Source organism: Mus caroli, unplaced genomic scaffold (assembly GCF_978045245.1).
Source record: "Mus caroli unplaced genomic scaffold, Mus_caroli_1 scaffold_2, whole genome shotgun sequence".
In the NCBI taxonomy this organism is placed as follows: domain Eukaryota; kingdom Metazoa; phylum Chordata; class Mammalia; order Rodentia; family Muridae; genus Mus; species Mus caroli.
This window is the reverse complement of record NW_028227257.1, coordinates 53,273,817-53,295,286: the sequence shown is the minus strand read 5'-3', so window position 1 is coordinate 53,295,286 and position 21,470 is coordinate 53,273,817. Positions and strand designations below refer to the sequence as shown.

General features: G+C 36.1%; 1 protein-coding gene across 1 annotated transcript in view; it reads right to left on the bottom strand.

Moving 5' to 3' along the window:
- The window catches only part of Trpm7 (transient receptor potential cation channel subfamily M member 7), a 60,257-nt gene that overhangs the window by 38,676 nt on the left and 111 nt on the right, over window positions 1–21,470 (bottom strand). The window contains exons 2-12 of the mRNA XM_085828249.1: window positions 20,242–20,366; window positions 18,016–18,187; window positions 16,447–16,621; window positions 14,989–15,112; window positions 12,655–12,727; window positions 9,109–9,209; window positions 7,234–7,368; window positions 5,469–5,522; window positions 3,017–3,157; window positions 1,975–2,109; window positions 868–1,148 (exon numbers count right to left, since the gene is read on the bottom strand). Coding sequence (XP_085684375.1) covers window positions 868–1,148; window positions 1,975–2,109; window positions 3,017–3,157; window positions 5,469–5,522; window positions 7,234–7,368; window positions 9,109–9,209; window positions 12,655–12,727; window positions 14,989–15,112; window positions 16,447–16,621; window positions 18,016–18,187; window positions 20,242–20,366 — 1,516 coding nt within the window. The remainder of the gene's footprint in view (window positions 1–867; window positions 1,149–1,974; window positions 2,110–3,016; window positions 3,158–5,468; window positions 5,523–7,233; window positions 7,369–9,108; window positions 9,210–12,654; window positions 12,728–14,988; window positions 15,113–16,446; window positions 16,622–18,015; window positions 18,188–20,241; window positions 20,367–21,470) is intronic.

Genomic DNA, 21,470 nt, shown 5'->3' with positions numbered 1-21,470 from the left:
AACTTCCAAAAAATACATCTTCAGACTAAGATGAACACCGTATCTCCCTAAGCAAATTATAAAACCTGTGAACCATTTTACTCTTTAGTATTTGTAATTCCATTGCTTAGAATGTCCTCCCAGCTTAAAATCAGTTTATTACTTAAAAACACACCTCAAAAACATTCTTTTAGGGGCTGGAGAGATGGTTCAGCGGTTAAGAGCGCTGACTGCTCTTCCAGAGGTGTGTGTGCACACACACACACACACACACACACACACACACACACACACACACATATATGTACACTGTTGCTGTCTTCAGATACACCAGAAGAGGGCATCAGATCTCATTACAGATGGTTGTGAGCCACCATGTGGTTGCTGGGAATTGAGCTCAGGACCTCTGGAAAGAGCAGTCAGTGCTCTTAACCACTGAGCCATCTCTCCAGCCCCCAAACAGAATTCTTTTTTTTTTTTTTTTTCGGTTTTTCGAAACAGGGTTTCTCTGTGTAGCCCTGGCTGTCCTGGCACTCACTTTGTAGACCAGGCTGGCCTCGAACTCAGAAATCCGCCTGCCTCTGCCTCCCAAGTGCTGGGATTAAAGGCGTGCGCCACCACGCCCGGCTCAGAATTCTTAATATAATTGCTACTTCATTCCTATATTTAACTTCTCCCATTTCTTTATTGCTTTCTGAAATGCTTAACATATTAAAAAGCAAAACCAGTTTCTTTCCAATTTTAAAAAATTACCTAATAAAACTAAAACATCATGTCTTAGTTACACCAATAAACTCTATACTTCCACCAACCCCTGATACATAGCCCTCTTAAGGTCATTACCACAATACCCAGGCAAACACTATCATGTGTTAAAATGTCACTTACTTGGAATACTGCTTCAGTTCCTCTGAAGTATCATCTACCAGGTCACTCTGCTTTGCCTCATAAGCCATTGAACGATAGATTTTACAGGCAACTAATGCTTTAGCCATTGATTCTTCACCATGCTGCCATAAAAAGCGGGCCATGACCTGCCTCTTCATAAGGCAAGCCCAAATTAATAATTCATTAAGAGGATAAGGAAAGCGCTTGGTTTCTGGATCATCTATATCTACAATTTCATCTTTGGTTCTTTTCTTCTTTCCTTCTTCCATAGATGCATCCATCTTCAAAGGAAACAAATACTGTAAGACTCACAGTAGGGCCATACGAGGGCTGGAGACATTGATTGCCCAGCATAGGCTGCTTAGTAATGTGAAGGGGCTGGGATCTCACCTCCAGCATCTTACACCACTAGTAACAGTAATAACAAGGCCTTATGACAATTAATTAATAAACTTCTTAATAAAAATATCCTCTATTAACTTTAAAATGCAAGATAAAGTAAATTTCAAAAACATTACTTTTTATTATAATTTATTCATTTTATAAAATGCCTTTTCAACAAAAATGCTGAGTTATAGCCATAATAGCTGAACTAATATCTGATAAAATGCAAATTTAAAGTTTAGATAATACTTTTGTTTTTTATACAGAATAAAACTAGTCAAAAATTTTTGAATCTGGTTATTATCATGGCTATAACTGAACAACATTGATAGAATCATTAATTTATGATTATCTTTCTTTATGGAAAAATGAAGCATTAAAGATATAAAAATATCCCAAACCAAAACGATAATTCTCAAGCCATATGTGGTGGCAGAATTCTTTTTTTGGGGGGGGGGTTTAAGGGGGGGGAGCAGGCAGATCTTTTGAGCACTTGGCCAGCCTAATCTATAGAGTTCTAGGACACCCAGGGCTTCACCAAGAAATCCTGTCTTATAAAACAAACAAACAAACAAACAAACAAACAAACCAAACAAACAAAAAGAAGATCAATTCTCACTAAATCAAAGTTTTCACATAGAAATACTTTAGAAAAGATAATATTTCCATCTTTAATAAGCAGAATAAACCTTTTTTTTTTTTTTTAACAAAATAAAAACGTACCTTTGGTCTGTAGGGTTGGGCTGTTTTAATGAAATGATTGTGTCTCATTTTTTCCTTTTTATCAGCTCTATTGCCAAAAGTTTCATGACTCTTTCGCAACTGAGGGGTGCTGCTGGAGGTATTTCGACCTGACCTCTGAAAATGAGAGCTTATTATTTTTTTTAAAGTTAAAATATGCTGAAATATTATAAAAAATTCCAGGTTAATTCATAAATCTTTGTAAATCTTTGTCAATGACTAGCATTTTTTTCTTTTTCTTTTGAAGTATCATCTCACTTGTAGCCCAAGCTGGCCTTGAACTTGCTTCTGCCACCAAGGGCCAATGATTTCATATGTATCATGATGACTGCACCTATCTAGTCTCTAGCTGTGGTTTTTCCTTCTATCTGTGACGGATCTCTATGTTGCCAAGCCTGGTTGTAATTAAACTGACATTCTCAAGGAACTGACCTAGCTGAACCACCAAAGGAACTGGAATTACATGCACGTACATGCTGCAATCCAAAATGTTTTTAATTACTTTAAAGATTAGGTAGGGGTGTGTGTGCGTGAGTGAGTTTATGTAGCCCTGACTGGTCTAAAAGGCTTGTGGACCAGGCTAGCATTGAACTCAGAGGTCCTCTCACATTTGAAGACAATATCACTGTCACTATTCTTTATGTTTTATTTTGTTTTTTGTTTTATTTTTGTTGTTGTTGTTGTTTTTTTTTTTTTTTTGAGACAGGGTCTCTCTGTATAACCTTGGCTGTCCTGGAAGTCACTCTGAAGACCAGTTGATGCTGGGCATCTAATTTAAAGACTGACCAACACAAACTAGGGAATCATTCAACCTTGGAAATACTTCTATACCCTTAATTTTATTTTGGTTTGAGACAGGGTTTTACCAGCAGTTCTGGCTAACCTGTAACTCATTATGTAAACCTGGCTGGCAGCCATTCTCCTGCATCACCGCCTGCCTCTCAAATACAGAGATTATAGGGATGCCATCAAACTCAGCTCCTGTAACTAATTCTTAACATTTAACCACCAAAATTATACATACCCGGTTATTTCCACCAAGACTATTATATATCAATCGAAAACGTTTTCGTGTGTATGTGCATCTGTAGGTTCCTCCCATGAGATACTCAATCACAAGTCCTATATCAATTAAAGTGATCTTGTACCCCGGGGGGAGATTACCCTGGAAACAAATAATAAACAGACAGAATAATATTACTCATTATTACTTTGCCATGCCTAGAAATAGACATAATCTGTCAAATTAGCAAGTATTTATTTGCTATAAAAAGTTGTGTTGCCAACAGTTATCGTTACAAAAGGAATGAATGACTGTTTCTCCTTATATGAGATAAGAAGGGGGCTGGAGAGGTGGCTCAGTGGTTAAGAGGACTGACTGCTCTTCTGGAGGTCCTGAATTCAAATCCCAGCAACCACATAGTAGCTCACAACCACCTGTAATGGGATCAGATGCCCTCTTCTGGTGTGTCTGAAGATAGCTAGTGTGCTCATATACATGAATTTGTTTTTTTAAAAGAGAGAGAGAAAAGATTCATGAGGAGATGACATTTTTTTGAGATCTTAGATATGATTATTATCTTCCAAGATTCCACACACAGAGGCTATAAACTATTAAAGCTAAATATATTATCTCACAAACTGCAATTTCTACAAAAATGTATTATGTTTCTAGACTAGCCCAGAAATATTCACTTTTTAAACAGACGTTCTCTTTTTAAACAGACATTCTCATAGCTGCAGAAATTTTTATATCCTTGTCCAGGATTTAACTATCACTTGCAATTTTATTTTTGTAGAATAAATTAACATACAAATGAACTTTTAGAATATAAGTCATTTATGAAATGTAGGGTACACACTACAGAATTTAAAATTTTTATTAAATATTAAAATCTACCAGATGAATGCTATTTATTTATTTTTATCCCCCCCCACCCCCACCTTTCCCTAAGACAGGGTTTCTCTGTATATCCCTGGCTGTCCTGGAACTCACTCTGTAGACCAGGCTGACCTCGAACTCAGAAATTCACCTGCCTCTGCCTCCCAAGTGCTGGGATTAAAGGCATGAGCTACCACTTCCTGGCTAAATGCTATTTATTAATAACTAATTCTGCCTTCACATCAATATCATTTTCCTACCATGTTTTTTTAAATGTTTAAGTTCATAACTCTCAACTCTCTAAATCATAATAAGCTACCCACTTCTTAAGTTTGTTCTGTATTACAAAAAAAAAAAAAAAAAAACCACACACAAAAAACCTAAAGCCACAAAAATGTAAAGTTTACTAGGCTTGGTTTATTGCCAGGTGGCAGTGGCATACCCCTAGAATCCTAGCAATCATAAGGTAAAAGCAGACATATTTCTGAGATTTCAAGGTCATCCTTGTCTACATAGTGAGATCCAGGACAGCTAGGTCTACGTAAAGAAACACTGTCTCAAAAAAAGGGGAAGGTAGGGGTGGGCTTATTAATAGTATACTCACAGTAATACATAAAAGTTTTTACAAAATAAATTTTTGAAAGTACTTTAAGCCAGGCAAAGTGGCATAGCCTTTAGTCCCAGCACTCAGGAGGCAGAAGCAGGCAGATCTATATGATTTCCAAGACAGCCAGAGCTAGAGAGTAAGACCTTGTCTCAAACCAAAATAAAACAAGACAAAGTATTTTGGTTTTAGAAATCTTCAAATATTTGAATTACTGCCTGGTGTGGTTGTGCTTGGGAATCAGGCAGGTGGATCTCACAAACAAAAAGAAAAAAGTTGTATTTGACAGCAGTAATTTAAAAGACTCTAAAATTGGTTAAGAAATGGTTAAAATAAGCAATTCACAGTACACCAAGAGGAGAAAAGAGGTGTCATGCTTCCTTTATCTATTCAGGTACTGCACACTCCACTGTGACTATTGCTAAGGAAGGGCAGCACATTTCAGCCTTATCACTCACTCACTCTCCTTTACAGTTAGACAATTGTCTAGGAAGATATTTCTGATAAAAGAAGACATATTCAATCACTGATCTTCCTTTTCTGGACCATTTAATATCATAAAATGTATCATGTTCTATCTGCTATGACTAGAGACTTAGGAAATTGGTATTAATTTCATAAGCTTTTTTTCTTTAACCATAAGCTTTTGCTTAATTTATGTGTATGATTATTTCATGTGCATGTGTGTCTGTGGACCACACATGTGCTTGGTACCCAGAAGCCAGAAGAGGGCACCAGATCCTGGGAAACTAGAGTACCAGACTGTTATTAGCTCTCAGTGGGTGCTGGGAATAGAATCTGGGTTCTGTCTTTCACCTGAGCCATCTCTTCAGCCCCAAAGCTCTTATGACAAAAATAGTTATTTTACCTTGTACAAAAAGCTATTGTTTCTAAGGACACTTTTAAAATGCACTTAGGTGCTTTGGAAGCAAAAATAAAGTACAAAAAGACTAAAAGATAAGGTTTTACTATAAAAAGACAGTCTCTTACCTGCTTGACATCCCGAATGAGATGGAACAACATTGGATTGGTTGGACCTTGTTTCTTTAGGGAAAAACATGAGGAAACTATTAAATTTAGTCTAAAATAAACAATCTCCCTTTTTGTTAATTATGGGACTTAAAAAGAGCCTCTTGAACTTCTCTGCTAAAAGGATCAATTTTTGTTTTTATTGTTTTATATTTGATTTCTATTTCAGAGATAAAACTCCATATCAACAGTAAGCAATCCTTTTAATTTTTACATTAGTTAACATGAGACAGGACACATATAAGGATCAGGAAGATTATACTAGATAGTATTAACAAATAAAACCAAAATAGCAGTATCATCAGAGAATAAAATTTCAATAAATGAAGGCTAGATTAAAAAAAGGCAGGCCAGCATAATCAAGTAATCAATGTTTTTCTAAAAAGCTTGTGTGTTTAGAAAATAGGAGAAAATATACTGAGAACACAACAGTTTCTGAGATTGAGGTACTGAATAAAAAGATGGAGTGAGGAAAACAGGTGGGGTATAAATGTGGCTACCATTCATCCAGCATAGTGACACAGGCCTTTAATCCCAGCACTCTATAGAGGCAGAAGCAGCCCAACTTTTGAGTTCCAGGTAGGCTTGATCTGCATTGAGAGTTATAGGCAAGCCATGTCTATATAGTGAGACTCTGTCTCAGAATTTTAAAATAATCAAATTATCTACCTCAATCAAGCAATATGGTACAGACACAAAGATTTCTAAACTACAGAAAGACATTAAAATATGTTATTAAAAATTTTTGATCAAGGAAAGAAATTTAAAAGATATAGATAAAAAAATTAAAATGCTTAACAGTGGTAGAGCTGGCAATGGTGGTGCACGCCTTTAATCCCAGCACTTGGGAGGCAGAGGCAGGTGGATTTCTGAGTTCGAGGCCAGCCTGGTCTACAGAGTGAGTTTCAGGACAGCCAGGGCTACACAGAGAAACCTTGTCTCAAAAAGCAAACAAAAACAGTGGTAGTAAAGTCAATCAGAAATGACCACGTAGAAATAAAAAGATACCAGGAATAAAAATGCAGTAAAGATTGATGAATTAATATATAGTTTTTAAAGAAATTATAAACCTTGGCTTTGTTTAGTATTCTTCACAGCAGAGCTCAATTAAATTTACACTGGCTCCAAAGAAAACCATGAAATGTTTACCCTCCTCAGTAGTACTGACATGAAATATGAAATAAAAATATTAAATTTTTACAAGAAAAGTGAAAAATGGCACACCAAAAGAAATACCAGAAGGTCAACAATACTGAATTTAAGAAACAAGAAGAAAGGATTAGAGAGATATCTCGGTGGTTAAGAGTACTGACTGCTCTACCAGAGGTTTTGAGCTCAATTCCCAACAACCACATGGTGGTTCACAACCATCTGTAATGGGATCCGATGCCTTCTTCTAGTGTGTCTGAAGAAAGCGATACTGTACTCTTATACATAAAATAAAATCTTTTTTAAAAAAAAGAAACAAGAAGAAAAATATAGTGTACATTTTCCAATAAACAAGAGTCAAAAACAAAAACAAACTGTATGATATGTTAATAGAGAAGGGCCTCTAAAACAGGATGGTGGTTTCAGACTGTCACACAATAACCATTATCAGAATAGAGCATTTCTCCTCCCCATAACAGCTAAGACACTGAAAACTTTATTAATAAGCATATGCATTTTAGGGAACATGGCATTTAAAAGACAATAAAACAGTGAACAAAAGAAATATGAGACTTACAGTGTTATAAAGTTCTTCCAGTCTGGGAATGGTAAGGAATTTATGCATGCTTACTCCGTTTTCAATAAGAAGTTTTACAAATGAAACTCTGTCCATTACAAGAGCATCAAGCATAGCCTGTTCCAAGGATCCAACCTAGATTATCAAATTAATAAAGAGATTTCACATCTTTCAACTATCAGTTACTTAAATATAAGTCCTCATAATTTATACCTATATATTCTCAAATAATTTGGGAACAGGATTAGAACAATGCAAACAGTGACCTACAGTAACTAGAGAATAGAGAAAAAGGCCTATCTTTCACAGCACTCCCTAAATACCATTACACAAATGTTCTATCTGTAAGACAACAAATGTTTAAGTAGGCATAGCAGAAAGGAGCTACAAAGTTCCACCATCAATTAACAACCTGAGAATCAGGTCCAGGATGGCTCAGAAGGTAAACGTCTCTGCTTCCAGCCTCCACCTCTAGTACTGGAGTTACAGAAGCGTTTGCAACACCCAGTCTATGCCACGCTGGGTATGGAACTCAGGGTTTCCCACATACTAGACAAACTAAACTATTACACTTGACATACTAAACTACATCCCAGCTATACTTCCAATACTTCAGCATTAGATGTTAAAAAAAAGAAAACCTCTTTGTAACAAAAAATTATTTTGTAAATAACTAATTTAAATATTCTGATTCTGTCCCCAGAGGTTTGCCATACAACTCCACAATTTCCCTACAGTATCTTATATCACCATCTCCAATTCATCCTATTTTCCTTACCTACAGGAGGGTATGGACTTTAATGTACATGTATTTACCAAGTAACCACACATATTAGCTGCACATGATGAAATTAAGACAGAAGCATGCTTTTTAAAAAAAATATTTTTCACTATTGTGTTCTCTGACAAGAAAAATATTTTGATGTTACACTCAAAAAAAACCTTAAAAGAATGAATTTTCTACAAATTAATAGCCTATAATTTATTATAGATATTATTCCCATTTTTATATATGATTATTTTCTCTCATCACATGCAAACTATTATTTATTCTTATAATATTTACATTCTAACCTATGTTATTTTTACTTTGATTCTTTGATAAATTACAAATTTGCCCTGTCTCTCTAGGGATTCAGACATATAACAGAAACTAGCCAGACATCTTACAGGCAATAAACATACTGTGTGTGTGTGTGTGTGTGTGTGTGTGTGTGTGTGTGTGTGTGTGTAAAGGGGCGGGGGACAGCACACAATTAAAAAATACTCTTGAACTCACAAAATTTTCTAGGAGCAGAAAGATAAATTATCAATAAATAGTAAATAGGAGGGACTATATAGGAATTAAACTAACATCATGGCATGTTATAATGAATTCTGTACACAGAACAAGAGTTCCAAGACAACTGTTGAATTTTTACAGATATTCATACCTTATTAAAAAACAAAGTTGTTAAGGAAATATGACTTACTAATATTTATACTTGGGTAAGACAGTAAAATATGAGTGGAAACACAGTCCTTATAAATACTTTTTATTACAATCACTCCTTTTTGTGGTGGGGACCATTTCAAGGATCCTCTTCAGAGACCCAAATTCAGATGCTCAACTTTTAACAAAATGGTATGTGCTGTCTGTGGTATCAAATATCCCACCTCTAGATTACTCAAGATACTTAAGTTTAATAGGAGCAATTAAAACTGTATTGATTACTGAATAAGAAAGGAAACGTGTACATGTTCAGTAGACTTGACTACAGAGTACTCGTTCTGTGGTTATTTAAATCCATGGATATAAAACCTGTGGCTAATATTAAGGGTCTACTGTGGTTAGCTGCATTAAATAAACTGTGTGTATTTAGATTATCTACATACCAGCCACTGTTGTCCATAAACAAATACATGATTTTTGGCAATATCAACTCTGTCCCAGGCCAGTGTAAGGATAAGCTGGTCAAATGCAGATGCATTAGTACCTAATTGAATAAAGAAAAAAACAGTTGGTAAGTGTATCTCCATCAACCTCTAAGCACTTACAAACTCCCCCTAGAACTCTTAAATTTATACAGATTGTATACACCATCATGAGACGTTACTGTTAAAAATTATGTGTAAGTATAAAAACTATATTGCCTAGCCAAAGGTGATGCACACCTTTAATCTCAGCAGTCAGGAGGTGCAGAGGAAGGTTGAGAAGAGCTTGGTCTACAGAGTAAGTTAACCCTGTTTCAAAAAACAAACAAACACCCCAGAAAGAGGGAAACAACTTGCCTCAGTAGAAAAGAAAATCAGAATGCAGAAACTGAGAAAGCAAAGATGATTTGTTTCCATCACAAACACAATACTCAATACTTTTAAGAACTTTGAAAAAAAAATTTTTGAGTATTTTTCTGCACATATATAAGTATAGCCATATATTTTAAATTATTAAGAAAGGGGTATTCTCTGCATTAAGTGGGATCTAATGATGGTACAGGCACCCACTGCCAAAGCCCAACAACTTAAGCTCCATATTCTGGTTTCACATGGTGAAAGGAGAAATCCAACTCAAGTTGTTTTTCAACTTCTACACATGCATCACAGCATGCTCAAATGTGCACACACCACAGATAAATTCATGTTACTTATGGCAGATTGGATAAAAGATTTGCTATGAGAACATGAGAACCTGTGTTCAGATCCCCACCACATTTGCATTAAAAAACAAACAAACAAGAAGATACGGTGACATATCTGTGACCCTATGGCTTAGAATGGGGCTAGGAAGGAGAAAGACAAGTGGGTTCCTGGAGCTTGCTTCTCAACCAGTCTCAGTGGATCTGTGAGCTCCAAGTTCAGAGACTAAAGGTGGCAGCTGAATCCTGTGTGAGTGTGTGTGGCCGCACACTGTACGTACACACACACACACACACACACAGAGAGAGAGAGAGAGAGAGAGAGAGAGAGAGAGACACAGAGAGAGAGAGAGAGGTGGGATAACAGAGGACCATGATATGTAACAGCTGTTGTCCTTGCTCTGGGGAGGCTGCACGAGCAGGAATATCATGAGTTTAAAGCCAGGTAAAATCTACAGAGCAAATATGATTAAAAACACAAGTGTAGTAGCTGCCATGAGACTATTTATTATACATGGCTTTTAAAAATATATATATCATTTTAAGCCGGGTGTGGCAGTGCGAGCCTTTAATCCCAGCACTTGGGAGGCAGAGGCAGACAGATTTCTGAGTTTGAGGCCAGCCTGGTCTACAGAGTGAGTTCCAGGACAGCCATAGCTACACAGAGAAACCCTGTCTCAAAAAAAACCAAAAAAGAAAAATAGAAAAAAAATATATATAAAATTTTATTTTGTATGTATTAATCTTTTTTAAACATGAAATAGTTTAGCATTTCAATACACAGATGTTTCGGTTACTCTGAAGTTTTCAGGTATATTTTAGTCCATATTTGATTATTTAAGGATATAAGAATATCACTTTAAGGTTTCTGATACATCCAAAGCATGCTTCAGTGCTTGCACCACTTACCTAAGGCAGAAGATCTGCAATTTTCTGTTTGGGAAGGGAGGCAATAGCACTTATTTACAATTCATTTCTACTTTATGATTTTTTAAAAAATGAGATTCGTGTCTAGGGATGACTACCCAGTGTTGCATAACCAACTGTGGCACTTCTTCCTGGTGAAGACTGAGTCTCCATGGCTCAGCAGTAGTTAGCTGCCTGTAGCTCTTCATCCAGGTGTAGGGCTTGTAAAATTCAAATGTCAATGGTGTTGTCACTGTTTACATCTTGTTTAGATAGCAATATTACTGAGATTTCATGTGGTAACACTGTCTCATCTAGAAGATACAGTATCACAGATGACTTCCTAGTTCTCTGGCTTCTTTCAAAATGTTCTCAGTCTTAGTTTTACAGGTTAGGTTGTAAATGTAGCAATTGGGATTAGGTATCCCACTGTCTGTTAGTCTCTACATTTTAAGTAGCTGTAGCTTTGGGTAAAGGTTCCTAACTCATGTAAAAACAAACTTCTTTGATAAGAATTGAGAGCTACATTTATTAGACTAGGCTAGGACACAGAATGTCTTATTTCTACTTTTACATAATAACGGAATATAAATTCATTATCTAAGATTTTGGATTCTTCAAATTTTCATTTTTTTTTCTATAAGATATTCAATTTTTCTTTAAGTTATAGCCTTTACATTAGTGTGTGTGTGTCTGTCTGTCTGTCTGGGTGCGTGCACAACACAGCAATCATGTAGCTCAGAGGGCAACGTGTACAAATTGATTCTCTCCTTCCACTATGGATTCCAGGAACAAAACTAGAGCTGTCAGGCTCATGTGGCAAGTGGTCTGATCCACGAAGCCATCTTAATGGTTTATAAATATAGGTGATTTTAAAATTCCTTGACTTTGTCATTTGATTCATTAGATCCCTCTTCCTTTGTAAGATGAAGAAAAGACAAAGAAAACAGGCCATGTAGAACCACTGGAAGGATAAAACAAGGACATGTTGTGATATTTATGTCATCTCTCTTTCTTACTATGTCTACGGTTCCTGACCACTTAAGCATCTCCTGATCCAAGATGATTTATACTTAATTATATTATGTTTAAAAACATAGTGGTAATTTGTTGTAATCTAATATCTGGGACACTTTAATGGATAATAAGACCCTTGTTCCTACCCTATCTCCAAATATGTGGCTTCCCAATAGAACACAATTTTCATTTCTTGTTTTTGAAAATACTTAGCACTATGACATTTTTTTAAACCAGTGGGTATCTGTAGTATTTGGAAAGACCACATTAGTTCATATTTTCTTCAAAAGAAATTAGTATATTTAAGTAATCTCTTTTATATCTATCAGCTAAATACTTGATTATCTTTAAAGTCATTTTTTAAAATACATCCCATTTCATGTGTGTGTATGTAAAAAACACATGAATGAATGAATGAATGAATGAATGAATGAATAAATCCATCCATCCAGTTAAATCTACAAGACACCAAACTCTAAGTCTACATATCTAATTTGTTGACAACTTAAAATTAACCTGTGTCTTTCATAAAGAAAAACTATTTAAGCCAGGCAGTGGTGGCACATTTCTGAGTTTGAGGCCAGCCTGGTCTACAGAGTGAGTTCCAGGACAGCCAGGGCTACACAGAAAAACCCAAAGAAGAAGAAGAAAAACTATTTAAAAATCAACTTCTCTGACCTTGACAAAAAAAATTCCTATTTATATAAATAGGACATACTTTAAAGATAACATATTTTTAGAATCTTAGCTTTTTAGTTAAGCATTATGGCTCATACCTTAATCTCATTGCTTAGGAGGTAGATGCAGGAGGATCTATGTGAGTTCCAGGACTGCCAGGGCTATGTAAAGATCCTGCTTCATAACAAAATTAAAGAACCCTTACCTTTTAGCAGTGCAGTAAGTATGGCCACATCTATATCTTGATGATCCTCTGATCCAATGTGAAAAACAGTGATCTATTTAAAAATATATTAATATCTTTACTTTTAAAGCTTAAGATATTACATAACAATTTCAAACAACATAAAGAGAAATGTTCATATGTAGATTTGTATAGAAACAGATATGTATAGGTCTGGCAAGATGGCAACGTGGGTAAGAGTATTTGCCATATATTACAATTTGACTGAGAATGGCCACTGTAGGCTCACATGATTGAATGCTTTGATCCCCATTGGTATGACTGCTGGAGAAGGGTTAGAAGATAGTGCGCCTTATTGGAGAAGGTTTGTTACTGGGCACGGGGCTTCTAGGTTTCAAAAGTCTTCATTCCAGAAGGTAGCTTCCCTGTCTTGTAAGTTCTCAGCACTGCTACTGCTCCATGCCTGCCTGTTACCATGGGACTATGATGATCGTGAACTCACTTCTGAAATTATGAGCTCATTAAATGCTCTTTTATTAAGTTGCCTTGGTCATGGTGCCTTTTCACAGCAACAGAAAAGTAACTAAGACACCACACAAAGCCGGGCGTGGTGGCGCACACCTTTAATCCCAGCACTCGGGAGGCAGAGGCAGGCGGATTTCTGAGTTCGAGGCCAGCCTGGTCTACAAAGTGAGTGCCAGGACAGCCAGGACTATACAGAGAAACCCTGCCTCGAAAAAACAAAAACAAACAAACAAACAAACAAAAAAGACACCACACAAACCTGACAACCAAGTTCAATCTCCAGAAGTCATTAAAGGTGGAAGGAAAGAACGGACTCCAAAAAGTGACCTCTGTGCATGCACGCCCACACAACCACACACGCAAAATGATTTTCTTAACATGTAGTCACTTACATATCTCTGTAATTATACAGACCTGTAAATCTATAGACCTAACTGATCTAATATCAGTTCAACCCTAAAAACAAAACAGAAAATTTTGACTTCATTACTTACAACACATTAGCAGACATATCCAAAACCAGTATCTTCTTTTCCCTTTTATGTTCTGTTATGTTGAGACTGGTTTCCCTAAGTAGCCCTGTCCATCTTCTTCCTCCTGTGTGCCTAGACTAACTAAAGGCATGCGGCTTGTTTGTTCCATATCAGAGTCACTTCTTTTTACCATATCAGAGTCACTTCTTTTTACCCTATCTTATGTCTGTTTGCTGATACAATCAATTTGTGGGTAGAGGCAAAAGATTACTATTAGAGTAAATATTGCTGTTCTTTTTACAGAGTGAACACTTATTCCAGTGATAAATATATCCCCCCACCCCTTTTTAAAGAAAAATTATTACGAAGTTGACTCAGCCCTCCAGTCTCAGCTTCCAGGTACTAGAGCACAGGTGTGCACCACTACACCTTGCAGCATAGTGCTGAGGAGTGTAACCAAGTGAAATATAAAACTGTTTAGGAAGCTTTTATCTAGGTACTTTTCAGAAAGTAAAAGGCGAACACTACACTAGTAAAAGTTCAACTTCATTTCATGGAGGACAAAGCTTGCAATGAAAGTCAAAATCAGCATCTCATCAAGGCACAAAGGCCAAGGAGTGACAACAAATCCATGTTTCTATGTATTGACAGAGCTGTACATTTTCTCTCTGAAAACATAAGCCTGTGTTCACACGTGTAAAATTAAGCAGTATAGACTTTTAATCTTGTAGTCTTAAAATACTTTCACAGACATTTTACTGGAAGTCACTAGCAACTATAACCCCGTCCCCTTGTTGGGGGTGGGGAATGGAGGGAGAGACAGAGACAGAGAGAGATTTGCACACAGCATCCACAAGTCAAAGGCAATGTGTGAGAGTTGGTTCTCTCCTTACACCAGTTGACTTTCAGGGATCAAACTCAGGTCATCAGATTTGGTGGCAAGCACCAGTGGCCATGGAGCCATGTTGCTTGTTTTTTTGCATTCTTCTTAAATACTAGGCACAGTCAGTTCAGATTCACTTATAAAACTTCCTTTAAAAGAATATAGTCTTAATACAATTTGAAAATTAGCCTTTTTAGCTGGGCGGTGGTGGCGCACGCCTTTAATCCCAGCGCTTGGGAGCCAGAGACAGGCGGATTTCTGAGTTTGAGGCCAGCCTGGTCTACAAAGTGAGCTCCATGACAGCCAGGGCTACACAGAGAAACCCTGTCTCGAAAAATCGAAAAACCAAAAAAAAAAAAAAAAAAAAGAAAAAAAAAAAAACCCCAAAAAAACCAAAACAAACCAACCCCACAAAGATGAAATAATGTATAAATTAGAATAAATAAGAGACTTATTCTGCTGAAATCTACTCACAAGCTCTTTCTTTTTCATACACTCCATCATTGTTTGAAATAAATGAACTGCTTCACTCTGGCCAAAGTTAAATGTTTTCTTGATAGTTGATATAATATCAGGCTCTGCTGCATCAGGAAGATTTCTGGTAAAAGAAGAAAATCAATTCACTTCATTTCATCTTCTCCGTAAGATGAAAAGGAAACACAGGTAGACCCAAGCGAGGTTTCTAGAGATTCTGTACCAATTATTCAATAATAATTTTCTGAGATACCTACTATTAAATCTTTGGCATAAGAAGAGTAAGAGTGTTTTCATTTTGAATGATTTTGTGAATGCTTTAAAAAAGCAAGTGATGTAGTACTAGTACTCGGATATTACAAGGTATCATAAGGGTAATTCTATACTATGGCTTATAAAATAAATTCCCAAGTTATCTTAAACATGGACACGATAATGCATCAGAGTATCACAATGCAGCAGTTCATGATCAGAATCTCCTTTCCTATTCTCTTTGCCTTCTACACTTCAGCTCTTTCCAGCAAGCACTGTTAGCCTCTATGATGCTCTGAGATCTTGTTTAGTAATGTAAGTAATTTTCTTAACTCTTCTTAAAAGTAAGGAATGTGGGCTGGCGAGATGGCTAAGTGGGTAAGAGCACTGACTGCTCTTCCAAAGGTCCTGAGTTCAAATCCCAGCAACAACATGGTGGCTCACAACCACCCATAATGAGATCTGACGCCCTCTTCTGGTGTGTCTGAAGACAGCTACAGTGTACTTATGTATAATAAAAAATAAACCTTTGGACGAGAGCAAGCGGGGTTGACCGGAGCAAGCAGAGGTCCTAAATTCAATTCCCAACAACCACATGAAGGCTCATAACCATCTGTACAGCTACAGTGTACTCATATGCATAAAATAAGTAAATAAATCTTTAAAAAAACAAGGAAGGAATGCTTCACAAGTTTGCATGTCATCCTTGCAAAAGAGCTACACTACTCTGCATCGTGTGTGTGTGTGTGTGTGTGTGTGTGTGTGTGTGTGTGTGTGTGCTGCCACAGGGGAGTAGAGTGACTTAATACACAGGTCCCATCCTTCCTGAGCCTCAATCATTCCACTGTATAGACATGCCATAACTTATTTAGACCTCTTTTGGTAGATGTTCTATGTCTTTATCTTGTACAAATAACCCTACAACAAAAACTTTATACAAGTATTTACTTGTAGAAACTATTATGTGAAATTAAACTATCAGGTCAAAGGTATGTTTTGATCAAAATAATCTTTTGAATAAAAAAAAAATAAAAAAGATGATTATACTTTCATTCCAATAATGTATGAGACAAGCTACTGCCTTAAGTCTGAACAAAGCATTTTATTGAATCTGAGATTTTCATTCTCATTAAATAAACAAAGGAATTCAGTACTGGATAAGCTATAACACTCTATATTGTAAAGTCTGCTATACTCTACACTCACCCTCCTTCCTCTGTCTGTTTATGGATATACGCTAGTAAATCTGCAGCTCTGCCTGTCCCTTCACACACAACAACTGGAACTGGGGGGCTTTCCTGAAGGTACTCCAGAACTGTAAGGATGACATTTGGCCCGCCTTCAAATATCAAAGCCACCACAGGAACTCCTTGCCCAATTCCTGAAAAGGGTAAAAGTTTAATTAGTAAATATGAGAAAACTCAGTAAATTAATCTTACTTTAAATAAAAAAATTAAAATAAAATTACATGTGAGACAGTTGGCTTTACCTTGAACACTGAATGTTAGCAATAGCCAGTATATTTATAAAAAAACCGAGCACCAATAACAAGAGCTCTCAACATTTATTCACTGAAATATATTTCAGTGAATTTCAACTAGAATGTGCATATTAACCGAAGATAAACCTTTGTGTATTTACTAATTGACTTTCTGACAAGATATGTTAGGATTAATTTGTGGCTTAGTATGTCTAGCTTTTGCTTTTTCTTCTTTTTGAAAGTCTTATATGTATAACCCAAGGATGCCTCTAGTCTCGGCCCCTTAAGAGCTGTGATATTATTTAAAGTCTTGGGCTGGAGAGATGGCTCAGTGGTTAAAAGCACTGACTGCTCTTCCAGAGGTTCCCAGAAACCACATGATGGCTCACTACCATCTGTAACGGGATCAGACGCCCTCTTCTGGTGTGTGAAGACAACTACGGTATTTATATAAATAAAGATAAATCTTAGAAAGGGAAATCAGAAGAATACACTGTCTCCCCCAGGAATAGAAATGCAAATGGTGTGAGACACTGAATGGGTGCTGGGAACTGAACGCAAAACCTCTGCAAGAGTAACAAGCACACGCAGCCACTGTGTCATTTCTCCAGCCCCCAAATATATTTCTTTAAACTACTCAATTTCACAAACAGTGTGACTATTATGTGTGCTCTTCTGTTATTTTATATTTCCATATCACTTCATCAGAGTTCACCTTCTCAGTATACTGGGTTACAGAATTACTTCAGATTGTAACAAAATATAGATGTTGAAGGATAAAGTTCAGCCACAGTTGGAAAGAAAAATCTGTTCCAAGAACATTAACTTTTAAAACCCACTTGCCAACAGCAATACAGACTTACATTATAAAGTTTAAGGAAGCTCATTCTTAACAAAGTGATGCTGCTCCTTTTGTAACACTATCTTGACTGTCAAAGTCAGGTATTAGAATGACTACAAACATCACGACTGTTAATAAGTACCTTGAACTACAGTGGTTTACAATATCATAGTTTTTTTTGTTTTGTTTGAAACACAATGAAACAGCAACAAAACTCTTTTCTTTTTGGACTTGGATTGGAAACATAAATATGGAACTTGGCTTAGGATGTCTTTTCCTAGGTCTTAATATTTTGTTTAAGATTGGCCATTTTTGGTTGCTTTGTAGGTTCTCTTGGTAAGTAAAGAAGTGTACTTACTTCAAAGAACATGCTACTTTTCAAGCATGCTGCTGGCTATTAATACACCTTTGAATAATTTAATAGTAAAAAAAAAAAATCTATGAACTCCCTTACTAGCATGAATTCTTTGCTGATTAATGGTTTTTTCAAGTTCTCTTCTCAGTCTTACTTCTGCCCCATACTTTCCAACAGTGCCATCATCCACCAAGATGAAATGGGAGTGTAGATTATTCAGAACATTCAGTTTGCTCAAGGGATTCAATAGTGTTTGATAAGGAGCAACCACCTAAACAATAACCAAAACAAGAGTCAATGGAAGGGAGCTGAATGTAACATAGTGTAAGATAAATCCTGAAGCCATCCAGGGATAAAAGGTACAATTCTATTTTCATTCATATTTAAAGAAAAAGAATAAGCTTTTAAATATTTGAAGATCAATAATAAATTGAGCTATGTTTTTTATCATTGCATACAAAAGGAACAGTAAAATATACAGTGCTAATTATAAATTTATTGAAATGAGTAAAGTCCAATTCAGAAGATAATAAAAAAGCAGCAAAATGTGAATGTGTTTTTTTCCAAAGCATAAATATAGCCTTTTAAAACAGAGATTAGAAATTCAGTACCATTTGAAAATGATTGCCACAATTTAGATTTTTTTTTTCCTTTTGGTTACTTTTTAAAGACAGGATTGCATTATATAGCCCCAGTAGCCTGGAACTTTGCTATGTAGATCAAGCTGGCTTTGACTGAAACGCAGAAACTGGTCTGCTTCTGCCTCTATGTGCTGCGTGCTGGAATTAAAGGCCTGCAATGGCACAGCAATATCCACTGGGAACACCGAGAGTCACAGCGCCAGCACAGTTGCTTGATAGAGCTCCAGCAAAGCTGAGCACATTGTTACAACTTCTGTGCTTCTACCTCTAACTTTTAGGTTTTGGTCTCTCTGTGTTATATTTTTGGGGACTTTCTGCATTATGATTAATTTTATTTCTTTTACTGAGAAAAATTATATCTTAGTTTTTTAGGAAAATCTTAAAATTAACTTTATCTGGCCACTATGTGCAAGTTTTCCTTAAGCCCTGGACATCATTAAGTACAGATGTGCATATGGCTAGATGAGGCCATTACTCCAGATATGTTCTTGGGGTCTCTGCCCCTGAGCAACTTCAAACAGCATAACTGGTACAGGGTAAACAGAGTCAACTGACAAACTGACTAGCCAGGAGAATAGGTTACAGATACAAGTTCTCTTTTTATTAAAGGCTTAGAGCTCTCTGAAAATATGAAGATAGGAGGTTGTACAGTGTATATATCTGAAGGAATACAATTCAGTAAATAAGATAGATTGACTAAAATAAACTTTTCCTACTTTACAGTGTAAATGATGAAACACATAGTTAGGTATTAGTATTTGCTATTCATAAAAAGAGTGGTTCAGATATTTTCTGTTTGCCTAGAGTGTCTAAAAGCAGGCTGTCATATAATAAATGTGTTTGCTTCAGGCGAGACATTCTTTATATTCTTTAAATGGGAGTTATAGAGCTAATAAAAAAATGTTTGTATTTTCTAATTGTAACTAAACTTATAACCATGGACATGTAATGAAAAATCAAAATATATCCTGTACCACTTGAGATAATCATTAGTTTGTCTTTGTTCTGTGAAACTTGTATAAAGAAGTACTTGAGAGTCAGAGCTGCTAAATTCCCCTGACCATTGAGTGACTCCCTTCCTTTGGTGACTCATCTCTTCTGCAGGTGCCCTATCAGCAGTGAACCTAAGACCCTCAGGCAGGTAAGTCCCCACTGCACCATCATGCCCAGTCAGTTTTTCTTTAATAGGCTCCTGATGAATATTCATAAACAGGTTCACATCTTCAATCTATTCGAATAAAGCACTAGCATTTGATTCCAACTCTTGGTGACAAGATTAATCCCTAACATAATAACCAGTTCGATCTCTGAGTTCAAGGCTAGCCTGGCCTTGGTCTATAGAGCAAGTTCCAGAACAGCAACAGTTACACAGACAAACTCTGTCTTGAAAAAACAAAAACAAAAACAAAGAAAAGAAAAGAAAAGAAAAGAAAAGAATCAATTACAAATACTAATATGGAAAACATGTTAAAATAACATTCTACATTAAAGATAGAAAACAAAAGGACCAACACTATTATAAGCATTTATATTGATAGACATTTTCCAAAGGATCAAAAAAGACCACTGGAAATTTTGTTTTAAACTTAGTGTGAAAGTATGATATAGTCTATCAAATTGGCTAGCGTTATTTCTGTTTATATACAAGCTCAAATCTAAGACATTAGAAAAAAACCTTTCTTACATCTCTTCCAACAAGATCATTTCTGTTTTCTATCACTCCCCATGGAGCTATTCCAATAGTGCAAATTTTTCGAGACGATCTGGAAGCATGTTCTTTGAGGGCATCACCAACATGTTTTGCCACACCTGTTTATACAAAATTTAATTACCATTAGAAAAACCCAGTAGTTTCTAACATTACAATTTATGACATTTGTTTAAAAAAAGATTCTAAGGCTGTAGGATCCAAAGCCAAGCTTATAAAAACTGTAAGATAACCAAGCAGATTAACAAAACCACACAGTATCAAACCCATTGCAACTGTCCAAAACCCATGTAAACTGAGTCCTATCACACTGGTAAGTCTAGTACTGACAAACTGATGTATAATTTGCTTCTTGTAACATATCATTTTTTGTTTTTGTTTTTGTTTTGTTTTTTGTTTTTCGAGACAGGGTTTCTCTGTGTAGCCTTGGGTGTCCTGGAACTCACTTTGTAGACCAGGCTGGTCTTGAACTCAGAAATCCACCTGCCTCTGCCTCCCAAGTGCTGGGATTTAAAGATGACGTGGGCCACCACAGCCTGGCCACTTTTCTTTTTTACAATTTTATTTTTATGTGTATACATGTCTGCATGTATGTGAATCACATATGTCCTTAAGGCCTGAGACAGCCAGAAAAAAGTATCAGGTTTCCTGGAACTGGAGTTACAGATAGTTGTGAGATACCATGTCAATGTTGGAAACAAAACTCATGTCCTCTACGGGAACAGCCAGTGCTCTTCTCTGCTGAGCCATCTCTCTAGTCCCCAAAGGCCAGGCCTTTGCCACTCTCAAAGGAGCAGACTACTACTCTTGTACCAGTTTATCAGTAGTCAGAACTGACAATACCTTACAGTTGAGTCAGCAAATGTTTTAGACAAGCATTAACAATTGGGCTGTGTACAGTATGTACTTACTAGTCTTTGCTACAAGTATAGACAAATGAATGTGGCTATGTTCAAATTAATCTTTATTCCTAAGTATAAAAACTACCTAATGGATCTGGCATACAGGTCAACTCTGTGAACTTAAAGTGTATATTTTAAAGGCCTAAATGACAACCAAAAAGATTAAGTTATTTTTATCAATTAAATTACCAAAGATTATAGATTAACAGAAAAATCAAATATTTAAACTAATTTATTATTTCAAATGCCAAACAGATATGAAAGATTGGCAAACATTAAATAAAACTGGTAAGTGTTCATATT